This window comes from Pseudonaja textilis, chromosome Z (genome assembly GCF_049901715.1).
Source record: "Pseudonaja textilis isolate UNSWEBS1 chromosome Z, rPseTex1.2, whole genome shotgun sequence".
Classification (NCBI taxonomy): Eukaryota; Metazoa; Chordata; class Lepidosauria; order Squamata; family Elapidae; genus Pseudonaja; species Pseudonaja textilis.
In genome coordinates, this window is record NC_142008.1 from 79,941,197 (window position 1) to 79,964,452 (window position 23,256).

The 23,256-nt window shown below is 35.3% G+C and overlaps 1 protein-coding gene across 16 annotated transcripts in view; it reads left to right on the forward strand.

The window, feature by feature from the left end:
• Nucleotides 1-23,256, forward strand: part of SLC9A3 (solute carrier family 9 member A3) — a 72,963-nt gene that overhangs the window by 33,862 nt on the left and 15,845 nt on the right. For all 16 annotated transcript variants that reach the window (XR_015740031.1, XM_087915992.1, XM_087916002.1 and 13 more), the window contains 9 exons: nt 2,543-2,845; nt 4,578-4,738; nt 7,150-7,228; nt 9,161-9,338; nt 10,499-10,719; nt 12,172-12,374; nt 14,982-15,071; nt 20,366-20,436; nt 21,589-21,718. Coding sequence is in view for 15 of the 16 variants with exons in the window: in XM_087915992.1 (XP_087772118.1) it covers nt 2,543-2,845; nt 4,578-4,738; nt 7,150-7,228; nt 9,161-9,338; nt 10,499-10,719; nt 12,172-12,374; nt 14,982-15,071; nt 20,366-20,436; nt 21,589-21,718 (1,436 nt within the window). In the remaining variant the exon portion in view is untranslated. The remainder of the gene's footprint in view (nt 1-2,542; nt 2,846-4,577; nt 4,739-7,149; nt 7,229-9,160; nt 9,339-10,498; nt 10,720-12,171; nt 12,375-14,981; nt 15,072-20,365; nt 20,437-21,588; nt 21,719-23,256) is intronic.

Genomic DNA, 23,256 nt, shown 5'->3' on the forward strand with positions numbered 1-23,256 from the left:
GCTGCTTGGAATTTAAAAGAATCTAAAGTTAAATTGTAATAAGACTTCTAAAAGATACATTCTAACTGGAACTTTGTAACTAAATTGCAACCCCAGGAAGAGAAAGTGAAGAAAGAAGAAAGTGTTAAATGAAAGAGCTTGTGTGTATTTGGATTGTTTGGTGACTTTGGGACTTTTGGAAATTATATTTGAATGATTAAAAATACTTGAGTGGTTGTTTAATTTTTTTTTTACAATGGCATCACTTGTGGATGAATTGAAAATGGAATTTAAAAAATATAAAGAAGAGGAACCAGAAGGGAAGGGGTCCTTTGGCTCCATTTTTCATTTCTTAGAAATGGCGATTTGTACCTATGAGAAATTACAAGAAAAGACTGAGCAACAAGAAGAGTGGGACAAAGAAGAAGCCATATTTAATGAACAAGTAACTTTATCTGGGGAAGAAAGGGGAAAGGGGGGAAAGAGAATGGAGAATTTAAGACCTAAAAAAACAACCAAAAAAGGGAAAAACAAGGTGAAAAGTGGATATAATGTTAGAAAGCAACAGAAAAGGGGAACACAGAAGAGGGAAATAGAGGTGGAGAGACCAGGGGGTAAAAAGGGCAGAGTGAAGAAGCAAGGGAGGAAGGAAGGGAAGAGAAGCTATGAAGGTTTGAAACAAGATGTAAAGAAACAGGACTTATTCAGAGATAATGGGTAAAAATATAACTGAGAGAGATTCTGCAAAGGTACATAAGATTGTATTGTTATACTTGTATTAGAAATAATGTTAGAAAATTGGAACAACATATGATAATTATACAATGTTTTAAAATATAAGTGAAATGGGGGGGGGTAGCTACGCAAAATTTATAAGTGTTCCCATGGAAACATGATACCTATTTGAAAAGTAATGTGTTTAAGATTTAAATGAATATTAATTTTAACGATAGAGTTGAATTGGTATGGATTGTTGTTTTAATTATATTATATATTTATAATTCTTTCTTTTCTTAAAATATAGTGTGTAGCTTTAGAATGTACTAAGCAGAATCTGAATGAAAGTTATGTATTATATTAAGTGTTATAAACTTAGGGCAAAGATATAAAGGTGTCATACTCCAATCAGTGATTACAGGAGAAATTTTGTTTTAATGAGAAAAGATAATAGACAGCTGAAACAGGACAGACAAAGAATATAAATATAATGATTTAAATTGAGAAGAAATAAATAAAATAGAATTAAGAGAGTTAAAAGAGGGGAGAAGCTATATAGAAAATCTAGAATGGTAATAAGATATGGAATGGTATATGAAAGTGAGCACGAACTTGAATTTATGTCTGTACGAAGAGATGTAACCCGGGATCAAGCTGCTTTCAAAAAAGATGTTTTATGTTTTCATGTTTTGTGTTTTGTTTGTTTATGTTTGTTTTTTAAAAATCAATAAAATTTTTGGGAAAAAAAAAAGATGAGGGAGGTCAAACTATTTTCCAAAGCACCAAAAGGCAAGGCACAATGATTGGAAACTAACCAAGGAGAGAAGCAACCTAGAACTAAGCAGAAATTTCACAACAATGAGAGCAATCAACTAATCTAATAGCTAAGCTTGCCTTCAGAAGTTGTGGGTGCTCTATCACTGAAGGTTTTCAAAAAGAGACTGGACAACTATTTATCTGAAATGGAGTCTCCTACTTGAGCAAGGGGTTGGACTAGAAGACCTCCAGGGTCCCTTCCAACATCTTATTCTATGTTCTAATTGCAACTTGACTCTTCACAAAAGTGGTTCTTTTTAAGGATTTATGTTTCTCTTTTTATTACAATTTGAAGATATCTTTATTTGGCCAAATCTGATTGCCTGCACATCCCTGAACTCAATCCAATCGTTACATAATTGTTGTGCACACACTTTCTTCATTCCTGCCTGGACAGGCAATTTCTTCTTCTCCTGGGCGTTCAACAACCTCCCTATGGAGATTCTGGTGAAACTCCAGAATGCAGAGTTTTCCATACTTCCTGGCAAAACTCCCTATGCTGAGTTTTCCAAACTTTACAGCAAGACTCTTCTGCAGAGTCTCCAGCCGTCAAGATTGAACTGCTTGGCTCCTTTTGGATCGTACTGCTATTCAACTTACCATTGAATTGAGTGGTGGGGGAGGGTGGAATGGAATGCTGAGGGTTTGCGCATGAAGCCTGAGAGCCTGGAAACCATCATGGTCAATTTAATAAGCATTTCAAAAGGCAAGCAAGTGGGAAAAGGAAAGCACAGTTGCAGTCATGTGATTTCCTACTTAGTGACAGAGCTTAATGACAGAGCTGCCAGTCCCAATTCTGCTAAATAAGAACTATGTTATTTCTGTATTCTTTAAAAGGATGTTATCCATAAGCAAAAGTATAACATCTAGCAATGGGACTACAAGGGAATAAGTAATAATTGCCCAGTAAAAGGAGTCTGGATTGGAAATTTGTTCTGTTCAGATAGATACTGCTTTAAACATATTACAAATTGTGCATGTTAATTATTTTTCTTGTTGTGTAACTCAAGCAATTTATCTCTTTTTTCAGTTTTCCACCTGTCCCGTAAAGTTACCTCTGTGGTTCCAGAAAGCGTTCTCCTCATTGTCCTTGGCATCTTTCTGGGTGGTATTGTATACGCAGCTGATCATATTGCTTCCTTCACCCTTACACCAACAGTCTTTTTCTTCTACCTGCTGCCACCCATTGTGTTAGATGCAGGATACTTCATGCCGAACCGGCTATTCTTTGGCAACTTAGGGACAATTCTTCTATATGCTGTCATTGGGACCATCTGGAATGCTGCTACAACAGGCTTGTCCCTATATGGAATCTATCTTAGTGGAATAATGGGTAAGACTGAATTTTCAGACATACTGTTATTTCATTATTAACAATCCAAAGTAATTTGCACCTTTCGGTAAAGGATAGAAAACGTCACACAAAGAAATACCAATTTGTATTTGAATTCTAAATGATTACACATGATGCATATGCTACAAATGATACTTCCTTAAGCATGAAGTATTTGTGGCACCAACCATAAACGGGAACACATTACTATTTCCAAGTATTTCTTGGTAACTATAACTGATTAAAATAAAATATACGGCCATGTGGAGCTCTTAGTGCTCTCTGAGCTTGGTGGTTTTCTTGCAATTGTTTCATTACCAAACTAGATAACATCATCAGTGCTAAAAGGGATGTATATTTTATGTATTCCTGGCTTGCTTTATATTAGGCTTTGTTTACTGTTAGCTTTGTTTGCACTGGTAGTTCCTTGGTTGGTATATTGTTTATTTCTTGAAAGTTGTGATAAAGGAAGTTTAAAGAAAAATCAGGGTTTGGCTTGTTTCTTCTAAAGTTTCACTATACGCTAGTCTGCCCTTGTTGATAGAATTTAGTTTTTCCAAACCCTGTATATGTCGACTCTTCTTTAATACCTCAAGGATGGAAAGAACAAGAAAGGAAAAATTCTACATTAGAGTATATGCAAAATACATTAATGTAGAACTTTTTTCCTACTTTTGTAGTTTTCAATAATATTTCAATTTCTTATACATTGAGTTTTTGTTAATATGTTTGAATATTGAATGTATAGATGCTTTAGTAGTTAAATGTGCTGAAGGGCTACACTTCCATTAATATTGCAAAAATTAATATTAGCTTACTTATCTCTTCAAGAGTATAATGAGAAATCTAATTTATTTATTTTTATTTATTAAATTTATATGCTGCCCATTTTACTATCAAGTGTCAGCCTTCAAGATCTTCTACTACTGCTTTGCATCTTTTGGCTGCCATAAGTAATGGGGGTGGAAGAGGGGGGATAATGTCTGGGAAGAGAGCTGGAGGTGTTATATTCTTGTGTTGTGTAAATGAGGAGTCGGGGGGAGTATAAATTCCTGCTCTTAGGTTTCTATTTCTCGCTTGGCTTTCTTTTCTCTGCGCAGCTGCAAACCTTTATCAAAATATGCCAAGGTCAACAGACAGAGGCCTCATCACCACCTGAAGATGTCCACATGATCATATTCAGAACTTTTAATTGAAAGAATATTTTGAATTATGGGGGGTGGGAACAATTCTATCACTTTGTATATCTGATTTGCGCGCTTTATTTCTCAGATTCAGAATTCTACTGATGTTACCACTTCATTTTCAGTAAAAGACATCTTTGCTCTAATCTAAAGAGTCTAAGTTTTCTTTCTTGAATTTTGAATGGAGCATCACCTGACACTCTGGGTAGCTTATAACATCTACAACATTGTAAAAGAACAATACGAAACAGAACATTAAAAGCATTAAAACATTTAGCATTAAAGTTAAAACATTAAAATCAATAACAAACTGGATAAAATGGGGCCAATACATAAATGGAATGGAGGAAGATTGGAGGACTAATTCACTAGTGCAGCTAATTACTCAGAAAGTAGCTACTTCTCCTTCATTAGAAATATCCAAACAATGTTTAGATTGTTATCTTTGGGAACACCTTAATTGAGATTTCTAATTTCTTAGGGCCTAATGGGAATTTTCAATCTGGCTCAGTAATTCTATGTTTTTATGATCTACCTTGTTTTTTTAGGTGAACTTCATAGTGGATTGCTTGATTTTCTCCTGTTTGGCAGTTTAATAGCTGCAGTGGATCCTGTTGCTGTGATTGCTGTGTTTGAAGAAGTTCATGTCAATGATGTTCTCTTCATAATTGTTTTTGGAGAATCACTACTCAATGATGCTGTAACTGTGGTAAGACTCTCTTTGAAAACTTGCGGTCTCTGAAATTCTGATTGATCAGAAGTGTATTGATAAACTTAGGTTTAAGAAATATAGATTTGCCAATTAATGATATGAAGTAATAATGTTTAAAATATCATCAGAGTAATAATATCAAGATCACAAGAAATAATAGCACTTTACTAGTGAGTAGTGAGGCCACACTTGGAATATTGAGTCCAGTCCTGGCTGCCAAAATAGGAAAAGTTGCTGAGGCCCTAGAAAGAATGTAGAGAAGAGCAATAAATAAATAAATACCATATTTTTCACACTATAAGATGCTCCAGACTATTAGACTCACATTAGCTTTAGAGGAGGAAAACAAGGGGAAAAAAATCTGCCTCTGCTTCCCAGCATCCACCCGGTATAACCACAACAAACTTAGGAAAATTGCAGGAAATATGACCAGCAACAGAGTGGTGAATGTCTGGAATACTCTACCTGACTCTGTGGTTTCTTCCCCAAGCCCCCAAAACTTTAACCTTAGACTGTCTACTATTGTCCTCACCCCTTTCCTAAGAGGTCTGTAGGGGCATGCATAAGTGCACCAACAGTGCCTACTGTCCCTGTCCTATTGTTTATTTTTATTTTTCTTATATGTATCCATTGCATGTATTCATAGCTATGTTTATACTTATACCTATTATCTTGTAAGTGATTGACAAATCAAATAAATAAAAAATATAAAAAAACAGCAGGCCAGCTTCAGCACATTATTGCAGTCCCAGCATGTAACTCATCAGGGCTCTGCTCCATTGCACCACCACCGGTCAACTGTTGCTGCCGTCAGGGAATGCTGGAGCCTTTGCTGCCAAGCAACTGATTGGCAATTGGATCGGCTTCCTGGAATACAGCTGATCATCTGTTCTAGGCAGCAGGGATCACCACCACCACCTATCATCATCGGTTTGCCACCTGTTCATTCCAAACTGCTCATCGGCAGCGAATAGGCAGAGGTGAGCAGGCAGTGGCAAATGGGGCAGTGAATAGGTGGCGACAAATAGACGGTGATAGGCAGTAGCGGTGGCAATCCCCATCGCTTAGAACACGTGATCAGCGGTATTCCAGGAGGCTGATCCAACTGCCAAACAGCTACTCATCAGTGAAGGCTCCAGTGATTCCCATCAGCGGCGGCGCACCAACCCCCCTCCCTCACCTCAACATTCGCTCTATAAGATGCACAAACATTTCCACCCACTTTTTTGGGGAAGTGCATCTTATAGTGCAAAAAATATGGTAAATAAAAATGATCGGGGTCTGGAAACTAAATTCTACAATAAATAATTAAGGGAGCTAGGGAACTGTCTAGTTTAATGAAGAGAAAGACTAGAGTGATATGATAGCAGTCTTCCAATATTTGAGGAGCTATCACAAAGGATATTCTCCAATGCACTTGAGGGCAGGACAATAGGTAGTAGGTGGAAGATCAGTAAAAAGAGATTTAACCTAAAACAAAGGAGAAATTTCTTGATAGTGAGAACAATTAATCAGTGGAATGGCTTGCCTCCAGAAATTGTAGGTGCTCAATTACTGTAGATTTTCAGTCACTGCCAACAAGCAGCCATTTGTCTGGAATAATATAGGATCTCCAGCTTGTGCAGGGGTTGAATTAGAAGATCTTCAAGGATCCTTCCAACAAGGTTTCTTCCATTATTATTTTATGTTCTAAACTGGAAAGTAATCAATTAATTTATCAGGCTGATTGGGGAACAATTTTAGCCTGCACACCCTTTTTAAAAAAACATTTCCCACATGTACAAAAAGTGGAACACTACATAGGGACAATCCATTTTCTGGTTCCCACTGACCTTTGTGAATTTTTTAATATACTGTTAAGGATAAAATTAGATGTTTTAAATTATTTTTAGATACTTAAGACACTTTATTTTGCCTCATAATTTTCTAACACCTCCTCCCTCACATATAAAATATCGAGTGATCAGATTGAGTGATACTACTAGCTAGAGTTTCCGCATACCTTTTTTTACTGTATTTCATATACACTAAAATATCCCTATCCTTGTTTTACTGTATTCCTTATAAAGTAAAATATATTAGCTTTTTAATATGATTTTGATACATTTGATATTTGCTAAGATATTGAATATGGAAGCCAGTTTGGTATAGCAATTAAGGCATCTGATTAAAAACTGGGGGAGTGTGAGTTCTAGTCCCACCTTAGGCAAAACTTTGCAAGAAAATTGTAGAGACTTGTCCAGGCAATCTCTGAGAATCAGATCCAATTGAATGGAGAGGAAACAAAACCTTTCTGCATAAGCATTTCATAAATGTTTGTTTACAGATATTTAAATGAATATTCTAATTTATTTTAATTTTGTCTCATATTGTTTATTCATGAAATTACAATTTTATTTCCCTTCTAGGTGCTGTATAATGTGTTTGAGTCTTTTGTTTCAATAGGAGCTGAATATGTGACCGGTGTAGAATGCATAAAAGGCATAGGTTGGTAGCTATTTATAATGATAGATGATAGATAGATAGATAGATAGATAGATAGATAGACAGAGCGAGCCAATCAGACGGACAGATAGTATTTCATAAATATATATTAATATGTTCTTAACATATATTTATGAAATACTTGTAAATGCCTTGTAAATAATATATATTGGAAAGCAGAAATTAATATTTAAACAGTCATAACTTTGCAAGGCAAATATTTTGACCTTTGCAACATCTCTTTCAGTCATATATTCACCATTATAAAGAGTTAATACATGTTGTCCTAAGCTGGACCTTTCCCCTCCCTCTTATTTTTCTTCTTGTAGATTGGAGTGATTGGAAAATAAGGGATTACAACAAGTCAATAAGAAGGCACACAATTGAAATATACATTGAAAAGAATGTTCTGGTGCTGGCTGTCTGCCTAACAAGTTTGGGGCTAGGAGCCATGAGCATACTTTGCAAACAGACAGTTTATTGCCATTTAGAACACAGAATATAGAATAATAGGGTTAGGGTTGGAAAGAATCTTGGAGTCTTCTAGTCCAACACTCTGTTCAATACCATTCAAGACTTTCTTTCAGCTTGATGGCTTGATTTCTTTTGAACAATTTATATCTTCTGCTTATGTGTTCCAATCATGGATACTTACCATATATACATAAACTGTATTGGATTTTTGTATGAACTCTATTAAAGAGAAAAAGTAACTAAAACTCAGTAAGGCAGTGAACCACAACATACTATCTGGTAAGATAGAAAAATATGGAATAGACTGCACCACCACTATATGGATTCATAACTGGCTGACCAACTGCATTCAATCTGTAGTCTCACTGGAACTACATCTACTTGCAGGAAAGTACATAGTGCGGTACCCAGTATCGCAAGTTTCTCTCTTAGGACTAGTACTCTTCAACATCTTCATAAACAACTTAGATGAGGAGATAGAAAGGGACCTTATGAAATTTGCGATAACACCAAGCTGGCAGGAATAGCCAACACTTTAGAAGATAAGCTCAAGATCCAGAAGGATCTCGACAGACTTGAACATTGGTCCCCTATCCAACAAAATGAAATTCAGTGGTGAGTAAAGTAAGATTTTACATTTAGGCAAGAAAAACCAAATGCACAGGTACAGAATAGGTGGTACCTGGCTCAATAGTAGTAAATGTGGGAAGGATCTATGAGTCCTAATGGACAACCGCTTAAATATGAGCCAACACTGTGCTGCAGCTGCCAAAATACACAGTCTTTGGCTTCATTAACAGATGAATAGAATCAAGTTCATGAGAAGTGTTACTGCCATTTTATAATGCCTTAGTAAGACCACACTTGGAATATTTTTGTCACCATGATAGAAAAAAGATGTTGAGACTCTAGAAACTAAAATGTATGAAATAGATTGCAAAATCCCTCACACCTATATACATATTATTATATTAAAGTTGAATACTACATTACTACAATATTAATTTCACCCCTTGCAAAACAGACCTAAAAGATTTTTAAACTACTAAATCTGTCGGCAAATTGCTAATCTGTCTATATATTATATTAATGATAAAACAACTAACAGGAAAAACAATAATAATAAAAAAGACAAAGTTAAACTTTCAAAACCGTCTGTTAATAAACTGTTATTGTAATCAAGACATAGGAAACTTTCCATGACATCTTATTATCCCAAATCATCCCAAAAGTTAACAGTAATTCATCCTGGATCAAATATCCATGTTTTTAAAAGATTTTTAAGAAGGTATTGGTCAGCCATTTTTCTGAAATGGTATAGATCTCCTACTTGAACAAGGGTTGAACTAGAAGACATTCAAAGTCCTTTCCAATTCAATTATTGTATACTCTATTCTGTTCTGTTCTACTCTATTCTATTCTATTTTAACAAAGTTCAATTTTTATGTGATTTTATTGCAGTATCCTTCTTTGTGGTGAGCCTTGGAGGTACTTTTATTGGCATTGTGTTTGCATTTCTGCTCTCGTTTGTCACTCGTTTCACAAAGCATGTCAGAATAATTGAACCTGGATTTGTATTTGTCATTTCTTATCTCTCCTACTTGACAGCTGAGATGCTCTCATTATCTGCCATTCTTGCGTAAGTTTCTATTATGTTTTTTAAATAGAGGAAGTTGTCATTTAATTTACAGTTTCTCACTAACTTGAAAAAGTAAGCTATATTTAAGAGTTTAAAATGTATGTATTCATGTTGAGAATCAGTTTACACAACTATTTACATTGTACACATAAAAAGATTTAGCTACAGAACACAAAAAGAAATAATTCCTATATGTGAATACAAAATGTGAGTCTATATGAATTCTTCTCTGAATTCAGGACTATCTAGCTGGCTGCCATACATAGTCCAGGTGTAGAATCCAGATAGCTGAGCAGGTAAACCAGAGGTATTGATGTGTAAATTAATTATAAATTGATACTTTAATAATAAATCCAACAGGGAGGAAGAAGCAGAATATCAAGAAGGGGATTTACATGGTCAGTTAAGACGTTGCCTTTTGGCTTTTCACAAATTCTAAAATTATGGGTAATATGCAAGTTCCTTCTACTTACAAAGTGTTCCAAATACAAGGTCATAAAGCTGCTGATTCTTTTCACAAATAAACCCGGATATAATCCAATAACATTTCAAAACATCAGAATATTACAAAGATGCATGAATGGAATTTTCTTATGTCTCATGGCTATACAGGTAGTTCTCGACTTATAATGGAGCCCAAAATCATAGTCATAGGTTGTTGTAGATGTTAAGAGGTGCCCACTTAACAACTTAGCAGTGTTAGAGGTGCTTTACTTAATAACTACAATTCCAGTTTAACATTGTGGTGATTTAGCAACTGCACAGATCACGAAGTAGAGCATGGGGTGCCTCAACATATCAGGGTGGCCCAGAGCAAACTCAGGCTCATATATGGTCTGTGTCTGGCTTCCCAGAGCCTCTACTACCCTGAGGCACCTCTTGTACAGTTTCCTACCCTGCTGGGTCTCACAATATTGGGCCTCCTTCCTATCCCATCATGCCTTGTTCCATTTTCCTCTTCTGAAAATCATCTTTCCAAAGGAGCATCCAGACAATGTGATATGAAGTCTTCTTACAGTCATAACTGGGGTGCCAGCTAATGCATTATACAACAGATATATTTATTTTTTATTTATACTTCTTATTAGTTTAACAAAAAATACAATTTAGAAAAGAGATCACAAAGATACATGACTAAAATGTTCAATGTATTTTTCCAGGATAACGTTCTGTGGTATCTGCTGTCAGAAATATGTCAAAGCAAATATTTCAGATCGATCTTCTACCACTGTGAGATACTCCATGAAAATGTTAGCAAGTGGTGCAGAAACTATTATTTTTATGTTCCTGGGAATTTCTGCTGTTAATCCTAAAATCTGGACTTGGAACACTGCTTTCATACTCCTGACAGTGATTTTCATCTCTATCTATAGAATCATTGGTAAGAGGATTGGTTTACCTTTCTTAATATTAATTAAATAGAAGTATTAGTATTTGTATTTTCTTAATATGGGACAGACCAGAAGACTGTCCTGTCCCCAGAATATTTGTTGCTCTGGCAGGACATGAGCACATTTCTATTTTAAGTACTTGTTCTGTATTCAAATGTATGGTATTCTGCCTTCAAAATAGTAATGTGTTTTGCATTTAGCTAGTTTTCCCTACCAGCCAAAACAGATGCAGCATATTCCTTTCACTAGGAAGTGTTTAGGAATTATTACATACTTCCTCTTTCCTGTCTCATCACTTCCTATTATAAGCATTGATGAAAAAGAGAAGGGAAGTGAGGTTATTCCAGCCTCAACTTCCCTGCAGAGAAGCAGCTTACAGTTCTTAAACTCCAATCTCATCTGGAGATATCACACATGAGAAATGTATCCTTTCACACCTTTAGGCAGTTTAGGCACTGTAGGGTGTAGGGATAGTTATATAGCCTAAGACAGCAGGTAGGTCATATGATACCTAAGAGCACATGGTCTCTTTTATGGATCAGGCTGCTAGTTATTATGTTATTCATGTGTTTGTGTGCCTATTCTTGTAATCATATGCCATTTTTTATTTTATTCTAGTGTTACCTGAATTTGCAGCATTTTGTAAAGATTAGATAATGAAATACTGTCTCCTTCATTGACAAGAAAGGTTAACTGCTTGGAAAGCTTTCTATAGAGCCACTGGGTTGCATGTTAGCAAGTCCAGGATAGACTGTGTTCTATCCACAAAAAAATATTTTCCTGTACAAAAAATGGATTTCTAGTTTCTAACCACGGTTGGGCTGCTGGGGATTCGAGGGTTCAGGAGATCCTTTAGCTAAGATTCTGCACAGTTCGGAGAACCCCTAAATCCCATTCCTGGCTGGCCCCACCCACCTTGCCCCATTCCTCTCAGGAGTCCCCATGCGGCCTGTTTTGGATTCAGGTAAGTGCAGAGTGCATGCGGAGGCTCAGGGAGGGCAAAAAACAGGCCTCCTGGAAGTTCAGAAAGGCTAGAAATGGGGCCATTTCCGGCTTCCAGAGAGCCTCCTTTTTCACCCTCCCGGAGGCTCGAAAAAAGCCTCCAGAGCCCGGAGAGGGCAAAACCATCCCTCCCCCCACCGTGGTGCAGGAGGCCACACCCACCATGGCCACGCCCACCCAGCAACCGTGTAGAGCCCCCGTTGCTAAAAAATTTGATGCCTACCCCTGTTTCTAACTATTTCTATTCTTATTTAATCTGTAATTTGTGTATTATTGCTATGTTTTTATTCTAATGTAGTTAACTTTTTTTATCTTAACTCTTTCTTAACTTTTAAAATCTTTCCCTCCCCCCACCCAGTTCTTCAACTCTTCATCAAATCTGTCCTAATTCTCAATGAAATGTGTGTTATTCTGATATCTTTGTTACTCTGTTTAAACAGGTGTAATTCTACAGACTTGGATTCTAAATCGCTATCGAATGGTACAGCTGGGAATAATAGACCAAGTAGTAATGTCATATGGTGGTCTCCGTGGTGCTGTTGCCTTTGCCTTAGTTGTACTTTTGGATGAAAACAAAGTGCAAGATAAAAACCTGTTTGTCAGCACAACTCTCATAGTTGTATTTTTCACTGTAATATTCCAGGTATACAATTCAGTTTTTCCTAAAATAAAAATCCTTGTCACAGAGGGTAAAAGGTTGCATAGATAATCCTTGAGTTATAACAGTTCATTTAGTGACTGTTTGAAGTTAAAACAGCACTGAAAAAAGTGACTTATGACCATTTTTAAACTTATGACTGTTGCAGCATCCCCAGGGTCACATGATCAAAATTCAGATACTTGGCAACTGACTCATGTTTATAACAGTTGCAATGTTTTGGGGTCATTAAAAATCTAACAGATGAACCAAAGAGGGAATTAGAGAAAGGAATAGGATTGCAGGCTGCAAAGAAAGTTAAGTATTTGATATCTGGCTAACAGCGAAATGCTCATCAATAAAAGACGATAATTACATAAGTTTAGTACAACAAATAAAAAAAGATTTGGAAGGGTGGGCAAAAATACAGTTATCTTTGTTAGGAAGAATTGCGGCCATTAAGATAAATATTCTTGCAAAACTACTTTACCTGTTTCAAATGATCCTTGTGAAATTAGACAAGATTTTTTTTTTCAGATCTAAACAAAATAACTACAAATTTGCATGGGCAGGCAAAAGAGGAAGAATAAAATTAAGTACATTGCAGGATAATAGAAGCAGAGGTGCTTTGGACTCCCAGCTTGGGAAATTTACTACAAAGCAGCAGGCCTAACATGGATTAGAGAATGGGTAAACTTAAGAAATAAAAGAATTCTATTTCTGGAAGAGCACAATTTACAGGCGGGGTAGCATGTCTTCATGTGGAGTCCCGGACATAAGGCCCATACATATTTCCATAGACATATGCCAAGGGACTCTCTAATACGAATATGGGAAGAAATTAAACATAAACATATACAAATTCTGGGATGAGTATCCACTATGGAGGCAATGATACACCCCAATACATTAGATTTAGGAAGAATGGCCAGATATTATGAAATTTTGGATCCCCAAGGAGCACTAAAGACCAATCAAGAATTAAGAGATCTGGGACTAAATATAGACTGGATGTCATACCTTCAATTAAAATCAAAATATAAAAAAGACCAAGAGGAATTTGGAAATGAGATAGAACCAAATCAACTAGATAAACTATTGGTAGGTACAAAGGAAAAATTGATATCAGATATATAACTATTTATTAAAATATGATATGGCAGAAGAAATAGTGAAAGGACCGATGATAGCCTGGGGCAGGAATTTAGGACATAATATAGAGCTGGAGGACTGGGAAAAGATCTGGAAAACAAATTATACAGTGACAAAATCAATGACATATAAAAAAAATCAATATAAAATGTGCTACCAGTGATATCTAGCCCCTTTGAGATTGGCTAAAATGTATCCTAATTTAAGCCCAAGTTGTGGGAAATGTAAGCAAGTGTAGGGTATCTTCTTTTACGTATGGTGGCTATGTACAAAAATCAAGAAATATTGGACCAAAATACAAAAATGGTTAAAGGAAATTACAAAAATCCAAATAGAATTTAAAGCAGAAATATTTCTCCTGGGAATTATCAAAGGGAATTATACGAAAGAGATAAAATATCTAATCCTGCATATAATAACACCAGCAAGATTAGCACTCGCACAACGTTGGAAAGGAGATTCTATGCCGACAGATAGTTTAATTATCCAAAAGATTTTTGATTGTGCAGAAATCGACAAACTTTCATTAGAATTAAAAGAGAAGGAAGACTCAGATTATTATACAGTTTGGGAAAATTGCTATCATTGGATAAATAATAGAAACAAGCAATTAAATAAATAAGGAATGTATAATTTAGAAAGATAGTATATATATATAAGCACTGTCAAAATGGATTGTAATATACAAAACACTTTCATTTTAAATATTTGCATTGTATTTTGTATTTAATGTTTTAAATTTTCAATAAAGGTTCATAAATGTAAAATTCCTATTTTACATTTTCCCATGTAAGTTGTTACATTTTCCCACATAAAAATTTAAATGTCTGTCATAAATGAGAATACATATTTTTAATGAACATTATTATTTTATGAGAGCTATATAAGCAAGGCAAACCATTTCAGCCATTTGCAAAAGGAAATTTGCTATTTGGTTTTCTTTAACACAGTTTCTATAATATTGGTTTCTAATTTCAATGATAATGAACCATTGATTTTAATTAGAAACACTACAACATTATTGTAGCAAATTTTGTGAAGACATGTTTATTTGCAAATATGTTATATATTCTTTTAAAAATATGAAAAGTGTTTTACCAATAAGGAAGTAGATAGACTTATTTTCTTGTGGGCAAAGAACTGTCATTAAAAATGTTTCCAGAATACTATATTATCAACACCAAATTACCAAACATGAGGAAATTTATGTATTATATTTATATAGGGATAGAACTTCGTTGGAAAAGGCAGAATGTGTATTGAAGTAAATAGAATAATCTATCAGTCAGGTGTCAAAATGTATTCATTTCCTAACCATAGCCAGTCTAACAATATATGAAAGATTACCTAAATCAGTATCTTTATTTAGTGATATGCACATTTCATTCCTTTTTTCATCCTTTAAATGTGCAATGTTTTTTTTAATTAAAACTAAGGTAATTTGTTCATTTTCCTTCAAAGGGTTTAACAATCAAACCTTTAGTGCAGTGGTTGAAGGTGAAAAAAAGTGAACACAGAGAACCCAAACTGAATGAGAAGCTCCATAGCAGGGTAAGCTAATTTATGTCCCAAAGAAACATAGTTTAAGGAGCTAGAACTTACTGCAAGCTACTTTTAAATAATAATGTACTACCATTGTGATAGAGTCACTATCGTGGAGATGGATAGCACAAACATTTAATCAATAAAATAAACTGTATATCTTTCATATTAATGTTTAAAATGTTGAGAAATTCTTTTGCTCCTTTGCAATGTGAAGGAAAATAATAGTAAAGGAAATAATAGTAAATATACATGCTGCATCTGCAGAAAGAAAAGTCCCTGCCTCAGATAGAATAGAATAGAATAGAATTCTTTATTGGACACACAAGGAATTTGTTTTGGTGCAAATGCTTTCAGTGTACATAAAAGAAAAGATACATTCGTCAAGAGTCAAAAATCATCAGGTACAACACTTCATAATAGTCATAGGATAGAATAAATAATCAAATCATACTAGGAAACAGTCAATATAAATCCTAAGGATTCGAGTAACAAAGTTACAGTCATACAGTCACAAGTGGGAGGGGATGGGCACTAAGGGGTGATGAGAAGATTAATATGAGTAGTAGTGCAGACATTGTAAATAGTTGGACAGAGTTGAGGGGATTATTTGTTTAACAGATGATAGCATTTGGGATAAAACTGTCTGGTGTCTAGTTGTGTCTAGTTGTGTTGTAGGATATAGTGCAGAGCCATTTTAACAGCATCATCTGTCGATCTATTTGCTCAGTATGCAAATTGCATGGGATCTATGCAGTTTGCAGATCCGTGATGGTTTTCAGGTGGGACAACACAAGCCTTTCAAAAGTTTTCATAACTACAGATGTTAGAGCAACTGGTCTGTAGTCATTCAGTTCCCTGATGGAGGGCTTCTTTGGCACTAGGATGATAGTAGAGCATTTGAAGCAAGAAGGAACATAGCACAATCTCTAGTGATCTATTGAAGATTCAGGTGAAGATGGGGGCCAATTGGTGAGCACAGACTTTTAAGCAAGAAGGAGTCATCTTATCTGGCCCTGGTGCTTTTCCTGGCTTTTGTCTGTGAAATAGATCTTGGTCTTCTTTTTCTGTGATCATCAGAGGTTGTGAATCTAATGGGTTAGGGTCAGTTGTAGGAGGCTTGTCAGTTGTTGGTGTGTTTGAGATGTGGGTTGTGGAGATAGGTGGCTGTAGTTTCCTTTCAAACCTGCAGTAAAACACATTCAGCTCATCCGCTAGTTGTTGATTTCCTTCTGCCTGGGAAGGAGGTTTGCTGTAGTCAGTGATGTTTTTAAGAGTTTTCCACACATTTGCTGGTTCCTTTGTTGAGAACTGATTCCTTAACTTTTCAGAGTAGCTTCTTCTTGCTGCTCTGATCTCTCTTGTTAATACGTTTGTGGCCAACCGGTGTTAATACCAGTTCGGTGACTAAGTTTTGCTGAAATTAATTTAACTGAAATTAAATCTCTGCTAGATGAATTAATCATTTGTTGGTGAATAATCAGCTCAATTCCAACATTAGCTCTGGATGTGGATACACTTATCCTAAAAGAACAGATCTGTGATTTGAGGAACTTCTTAGACTTGTGGTGCCAGCTGGAGTAGCAGGTGAAAGTCATTGCCAAAAGGGCATTTCTCTAGCTTCAGCTGTAAAATGCAAGGGTAAGTTGCAAAAAAATTTCTTAGACCATCATATGGACACAGCATGTGACTGTCAATAAGTGAGAATGATCTGTATACATTTTCTTTACTGTAAAGTAGTATGTATGTATGTATGTATGTATGTATAAAATACAGAACAATAGAGTTGGAAGAGACCTTGAAGTTCTTCTAGTCTCCTGCTCAGGCAGGAAACCATATTCCATTCCAGACAATCTCTTCTTAAAAATCTCCAATGAGCAATGGAGCGCCACAATCTCTTGAGGCAAGTCATTCCCACTGATTAATTGTTCTCATTATCAAGAAATTTCTGCTTCATTCTAGATTAGATCTCTCTTTGATAAGTTTCCATCTATTACTTCTTGTCCTGCCCTCAAGTGTTTTAGAGAATAGGTTGACCCCTTCTTCTCTGTGATAGCCCCTCAAATACTGGAGAACTGTTTATCATACTGCCCCAGTCCTTCTCTTTGTTAGACTAGATTATACCCAGTTATCATGTGTGTAGTATCCAACCCCATAATCATCTTTATTGTTATTCCCTATACTCATCCCAACATCTTTGTATCATGGTGACCAAAACTGAACTCAATAGCCAAATATGGTCTTACCAAAGCAGTATAAAGAGGTACTAATACTTCACATGATCTTGATAATATCCATTGTTGATACAATACATTGCTGGCTCACTTGAAGGTGTTTTTTTTTACCAATTAGGCACACAATACTTGCTGATGTTGTCGATTGCTCATGTTTTAGGTCTCTTTTGTGGATGGTTTTTATCAAATTGGAGTCCATTCTATGATTGCCTTAGTCCATCTGCCATCAGTTCTTCTTGTTATGTGACCAGCCCATTTCCATTTCAATTCTTTTGCTGTCTTGATGTTATCATATACCATTATTTGTTCCCTAATCTATGTACAGGTTGTTCTATCTAGTCTTGTGATGCTGAGCATGTATCTTTCCATAGATTTTTGCACCACTCATAGCTTTTATATGAATTGTGAGGTTAGTGTCCATGTTTCACTGACATGTTAAAACAGGTAGCACATACTAATTGAGAACTTTTCTCTTTAGGCATAGGGGGAAAATCATGCTTAACTTGTGAATGCCTGCCAACCACATTTAATACGCCATTCAGTTTCCTTTATTGTACCACCTTCCATTGAGATCCATTGGCAAAGGTATATATAGTGGTCTATTGCATCTAGTTCTTCTCCAGATACATATTTTTTCTTAACCAGGCTCTTTTTCAGGTTTATTTTTAAGCCAAATGATTCTCCTGCTTTGTACAAATCTTGTATGTGTCTTTGTAGTTCTTTTGAATCTTGTGGGAAGAGAACAACATTATCTGCAAATCTTAAGTGATTTAAATAGACACCACTGATTTTAATCCATCTTTCATACGGTTTAGTTTACAAAATATTTCTTCAAGGCAGGCTGAGAAAATGATACATGATACTGTATCGCCTTGTCATACACTTTGTTCTACATTGATTTCCACTTTAAGATCAATACGGCAAACTGTTGTCATTGTTTTTTCATAAATTGATTGCAGTAAATTTATGTAAGCAGTGTTTACACCTTGGTTAAGCAATGCATTGATTATTGCTTTCTGGAATACTGAGTCAAATGCCTTTTTGTAGTCAATGCAAGCCATGCACAAAGGCATGATGTATACATTGTGCCTTTCAGTTGTTCAGTTTGCTGAACAACTTGGGTATGATCCACTTTGCTGGAGCTACTTCTGAACCCTGCTTGCTCCTCTGGCTGTGCATCATTTAATGTTCTCAATGTTCTTTTTGCTATTATTTTGGTGAAAACCTTGTTGATGACTGAAAAAAAGCTTATTGGGCAATAGTCCTTTAAGTCATCTTGTGTCCTTTTCTTGAGTATAAGAATCACTTCAGCATTTCAGCATTGAGTATAAAAATCACTTCAGCATCTCTATTTCCCTCTACGACTGGCCTTGGAAAAGCCTGTTCTCACGATCACATGCTGTTGTTTACTATTTGTTCATTTTGGTCAATAATCTCCTTCTCTTCCAAATCTTGCAATAGAGCGAAGCAATTTTATAAATTAATCTCAAAATCACTGCCTTCTCTAATAACTTAAAACTCTTTATTTTCACTTTTCATGATATTTTTATCATTTTCATATGCTCTTTTCATAGTCTATCTTCATTTTAGCTCATACTATTCTATAGTCACTTTCAACATTAAAGTGATTGATGACAGTACAATTTTGAAATATGGTTTTGTCAATGATGTAGTCAATTTTGCTTATATTTTTCTTGTAAAATGAGGTTAATGATATAAAGTTCCTGCCCTTCAGCAAAATATAGAGTCTATTGCCTCTATTATCTCGTTCACCACATCCATAAGGGCCAGTCGCTTCTTCTCCAGTTATTGTTCTTCTTATTCTTGCATTAAAGTCATCCATTAGTATTTTGTACTAACATTTTTCTTTGTCTTAAAGATGGGCTACATCATCATAAAACTCTTCTGCCTCATCATCATTGTAACTCATTGTTGGTGCATAAGCTTGGGTAATTTGAAGCTTGTATTGTTTGTTATATAGATAGCTGGATGATAGATAGATAGATAGATAGATAGATAGATAGATAGATAGATAGATAGATAGATAGATAGATGATAGCAAGCCAGCCAAGCCTACTTACTTTTTCTCAGCCCTAGGAAGAAGGCAATAGCAAATCACTTCAATCCTTGCCAAGAAAACTGCAGGAATTTGTCCAGTCAATGTCCAGTAATCAGACACATTTGAATGGAAGAAAAAGTCTGATATAAGGCATTTTATCTACAGGGCTGCTCTACTGTACATACCTAGTGTATGGTTACAAAGATGAACTATATACGTTGGTAGACGTGTAAAAGACTATAAAATGTTTACAAAAGGAAAAATAATAATTTTATTTTGGATAAACTAAGGCTTGAGCCTGAAAGAATACAAACACCTGTCCTGCTATTATTACAAATTCAATTAATTAATAACAGTTACATTAAAATTCCAGATTTAGTTAATTACACTTCCAAAGTGATAGAATAAAATAAAATGAATAAAATGTGAAAGTTCTTCTATAAATAAATGGCTACCTGTGTTGACTTCTTTTGATAGCTCTGTATTTAAGATGTATCATAATTGTATTTTTATTGGATACAGGTAAAACAGTTTTCTTTTTCATAGAACCATTGTCCATAATAGTGCCTGAATCTTCCATATGGAGTTCCATTTTTGCTCGCAGAGGCCTGCAGAAGTCCATTGCAGCTAGAAACGGGGCCCGGGGGACATGCAAGGCCCACCTGAGCTCCATTTTCACTGGCAAAGGGTTGCAGGAGGCTATCGTGGACTCAGAACGCAGCAGCCTGTTTTCACTGGCAGAGTGCTCAGGCCACCACAGGCATCCCTGAAATGAGTGACGTCAAGCTGGCCACACATACCCTGGTGACACATACCCTGGCCCCCGAGGTCAAACACAGCCCTGATGTGGCCCTCAATGAAATCGAGTTTGACACCCTTGGTCTAGATAGTGAGATATTGAAGCAAAATATTCTAATTAGTCTGAAGATAACTGATTACTTGATTACTTAAAGTGTTTTACATTATTTTTTTATTATAAAATGAAGTCATAAATATTTTTTATTTTGCAGGCCTTTGATCATATTCTTTCAGCTATTGAAGATATATCTGGTCAAATAGGACACAATTACTTGAGGGACAAGTAAGTTGATTTGGAATGAATACAAAAAGGTTACTTAATAGTAAGATATTGAAGTATGGATGCCTGATACTTAAAAGTATTCAGAATGAAACATACTGGATAACAAATCTTTTTACTGTTATTAGTCTTAGTCAAGAGAAATATGGGTAATCTTTGTAATGGCCGCAGTTGGGACCAATGAACTTTCATCTGTAAGCAATGTGGTCATAAAGCAAGATGTTATTTGGAGAATAGCAGGACTGGAGCCCATTCTCATGATATCCGGGGAAGACCAAAAGGATTATGAGAATGTGACATATAACTTTGAGAAGGAAAGGGATGTATGGTTTGGAGAATAGCATGAGGTAGCAAACATCAGCAGGGTACAGCACAGCCTGTGGAGTGTAAGAATGACAGGAACAACTGGGCTTTGTGCAACAATGCTGGCATGACTGCCCATGGTGTGGGACTTGTGGCCACATATCTGAATGGCAGTAGTGGTGTTAAAACTGAAATAGAAGCCTGAAGGTTGGGGCAGCTGAGATTGCTCTACACCCAGCCTCCACTTCAATCCTAACCCTGATACTGCTATCAAACAAGTGTTGCTGTGTAGGGTGTTGAAAAAGGGATAGATTGAGGGGAGATAAGTGGTTTGGTGGAGTTGCAGCAGGCTGCTAAATGCTCAAATCTTCATCACATAACTACAGCGGCATTGTAATGGCTATAATTTGGGGGATGGGTTTCTACTCCATTTTTTCAGCATTGTTGTAATTTTGCTCACTGAATGAATATTTGTAAGTTGAGGGCTATTTTTTAGTTGAATTTTCTTCATCTTGAAAAACTAAGCAGGATTATACCTGGCTAGTATTTGGATGGTAAATACTGAATGCATAGTCAGTTTCTTCCATTTTTAGTGTCCTAATTCTGTATTGATAGCAAAGTTCCTTTTTACAAATTTACAAATTGTTATCAATATAGGAAGGCTTATGAATATTATACTCCCAAGTATTATTTTTAAAAGTTTCTTTTAATGTTCTAAACCTGTTATAAAGATAATAAATATATTGATTGGGGTGTTACTAGCATGAGATAAAAGTCCTGGTAATGCAAATAAAATGTTCAACAAATCCTTTTAATATATTACTATTGCATGTTATCTCTTTGTATCCTTAGATGGACCAATTTTGAAAGACAGAACCTTAGCAAAATACTTATGAGAAGATCTGCCCAGAAAACTAGAGATCATATTCTTAAAGTTTTCCGTGAGCTCAACTTGAAGGATGCTATTAATTATGTGGCTGAGGTAATTTTATAATTACAAAAATGCTACTTCCTTTTTTTCCTCCTCACCTTTTAATGCTAAATAGATACTGGATGTGAATCTCCTAGATAAAGTTATATACATGCGGAAGATTAAGAAAGTCAAGATAGTATTCACAGAAGCTTTATCTCTTTTAAATGTAAAATGTATGCAGATAACTAAATTTGGTTACCTTTGGATGATTGTGTCTATGAATTTGTAATAAATTTTATTAGTTTGAAATAAGAAGCCCCCAAAATATCTAAAAGAATTATACAATAAGAAAGACTATGGAGATTATTTAAAGAGAAACAACTAGAGCCCCTACAGTTTCCTGCCACCCTGGAAATATTTGAGTATGGCTCTGAAAAACTCTAAAAAATTATTTCTAATGTTTAATATCAGATGTATAAATACATTTTATTATGAATAATATGTAATTCAGTTTACATTTAAGTTTACATTTTAATGAAAGCTAAATGAAATTTTTTTTTCTCCTGACCCCTGTGTGACTTCTACCATACTTCAAGAATGCAAATATAATCCTTGCTTGAAAAAAAATGTGCATCCTTGACTTCATCCATTAATCTCCTAGTTTTGAGGTTTTCCTGACATGTTTGAATTTTTTGATTAATATATCAATTATTTCACAGAAAATAAAATTGGTATATCTTACAGAAATGGCTAACTGAAGATTTAATTTTACAGAATTATATATTTTTATAGTGGAGTAATATATCAATTTGGTAATATGTTAACATTGCACAATCTAGCCTGCCCTTATTTTTAAAGAAAGATTACTTATTTGTGATAAAAGTTTTTGCACATTTTTCAGTGTTCGAACAGAACAGGTACCTATTTTCTTTGAATTTTAGAAGCTATTCTAGATGACTTGAGATTAAACTTCTAATTACTTAATCAGCACATGAAAAAAATTAGTGTGATTGATAATTGACTGAGTAAATTCATATGCTGTCCATTTAACAATTTGGGGTTGGTGGCTAATTTAATTAGTTCCCTAGTCCCCTTCCATCCTTCTAATTTATTTATTTGGATTTCCTTTCTGGGATTTCTTTGTATATATGTTTTAAATTTTATTGTAATTTGTAAATAAGGAATAGAAATAAAACAATATATAAAAAGAAATGAAAAGAAAATTGGAATACCTAACAAATTAGGTACAAAATTGTAATACCAAAACAAATGAAAAAAAAATATAACAAAGCAAAATAAACTCTTGGGAATAAACACAGGCGTGGGATTCTCCCGGTTTGGACCAGTTTGGGTGAGCCAGCTGGCTCCAAACCAGTTTGATCCAATGACTATGTGGGCCCGCCCGCTCATCCCTGCGCTGTACTCACCTATATCTGCTCAGCCGATTCATGCGGCAGAGTGGATTGTCGCGCCTCAGCTGTGTTACTTCTCTGAAATAACATTGAAGGTAAGTAATTGCAATAGCTGTGCACGCACACACAGCACGTGATTAGCGAACCGGTTGTTACATGGGGAGAATCTCACCCCTGGATAAACATACTAAATTG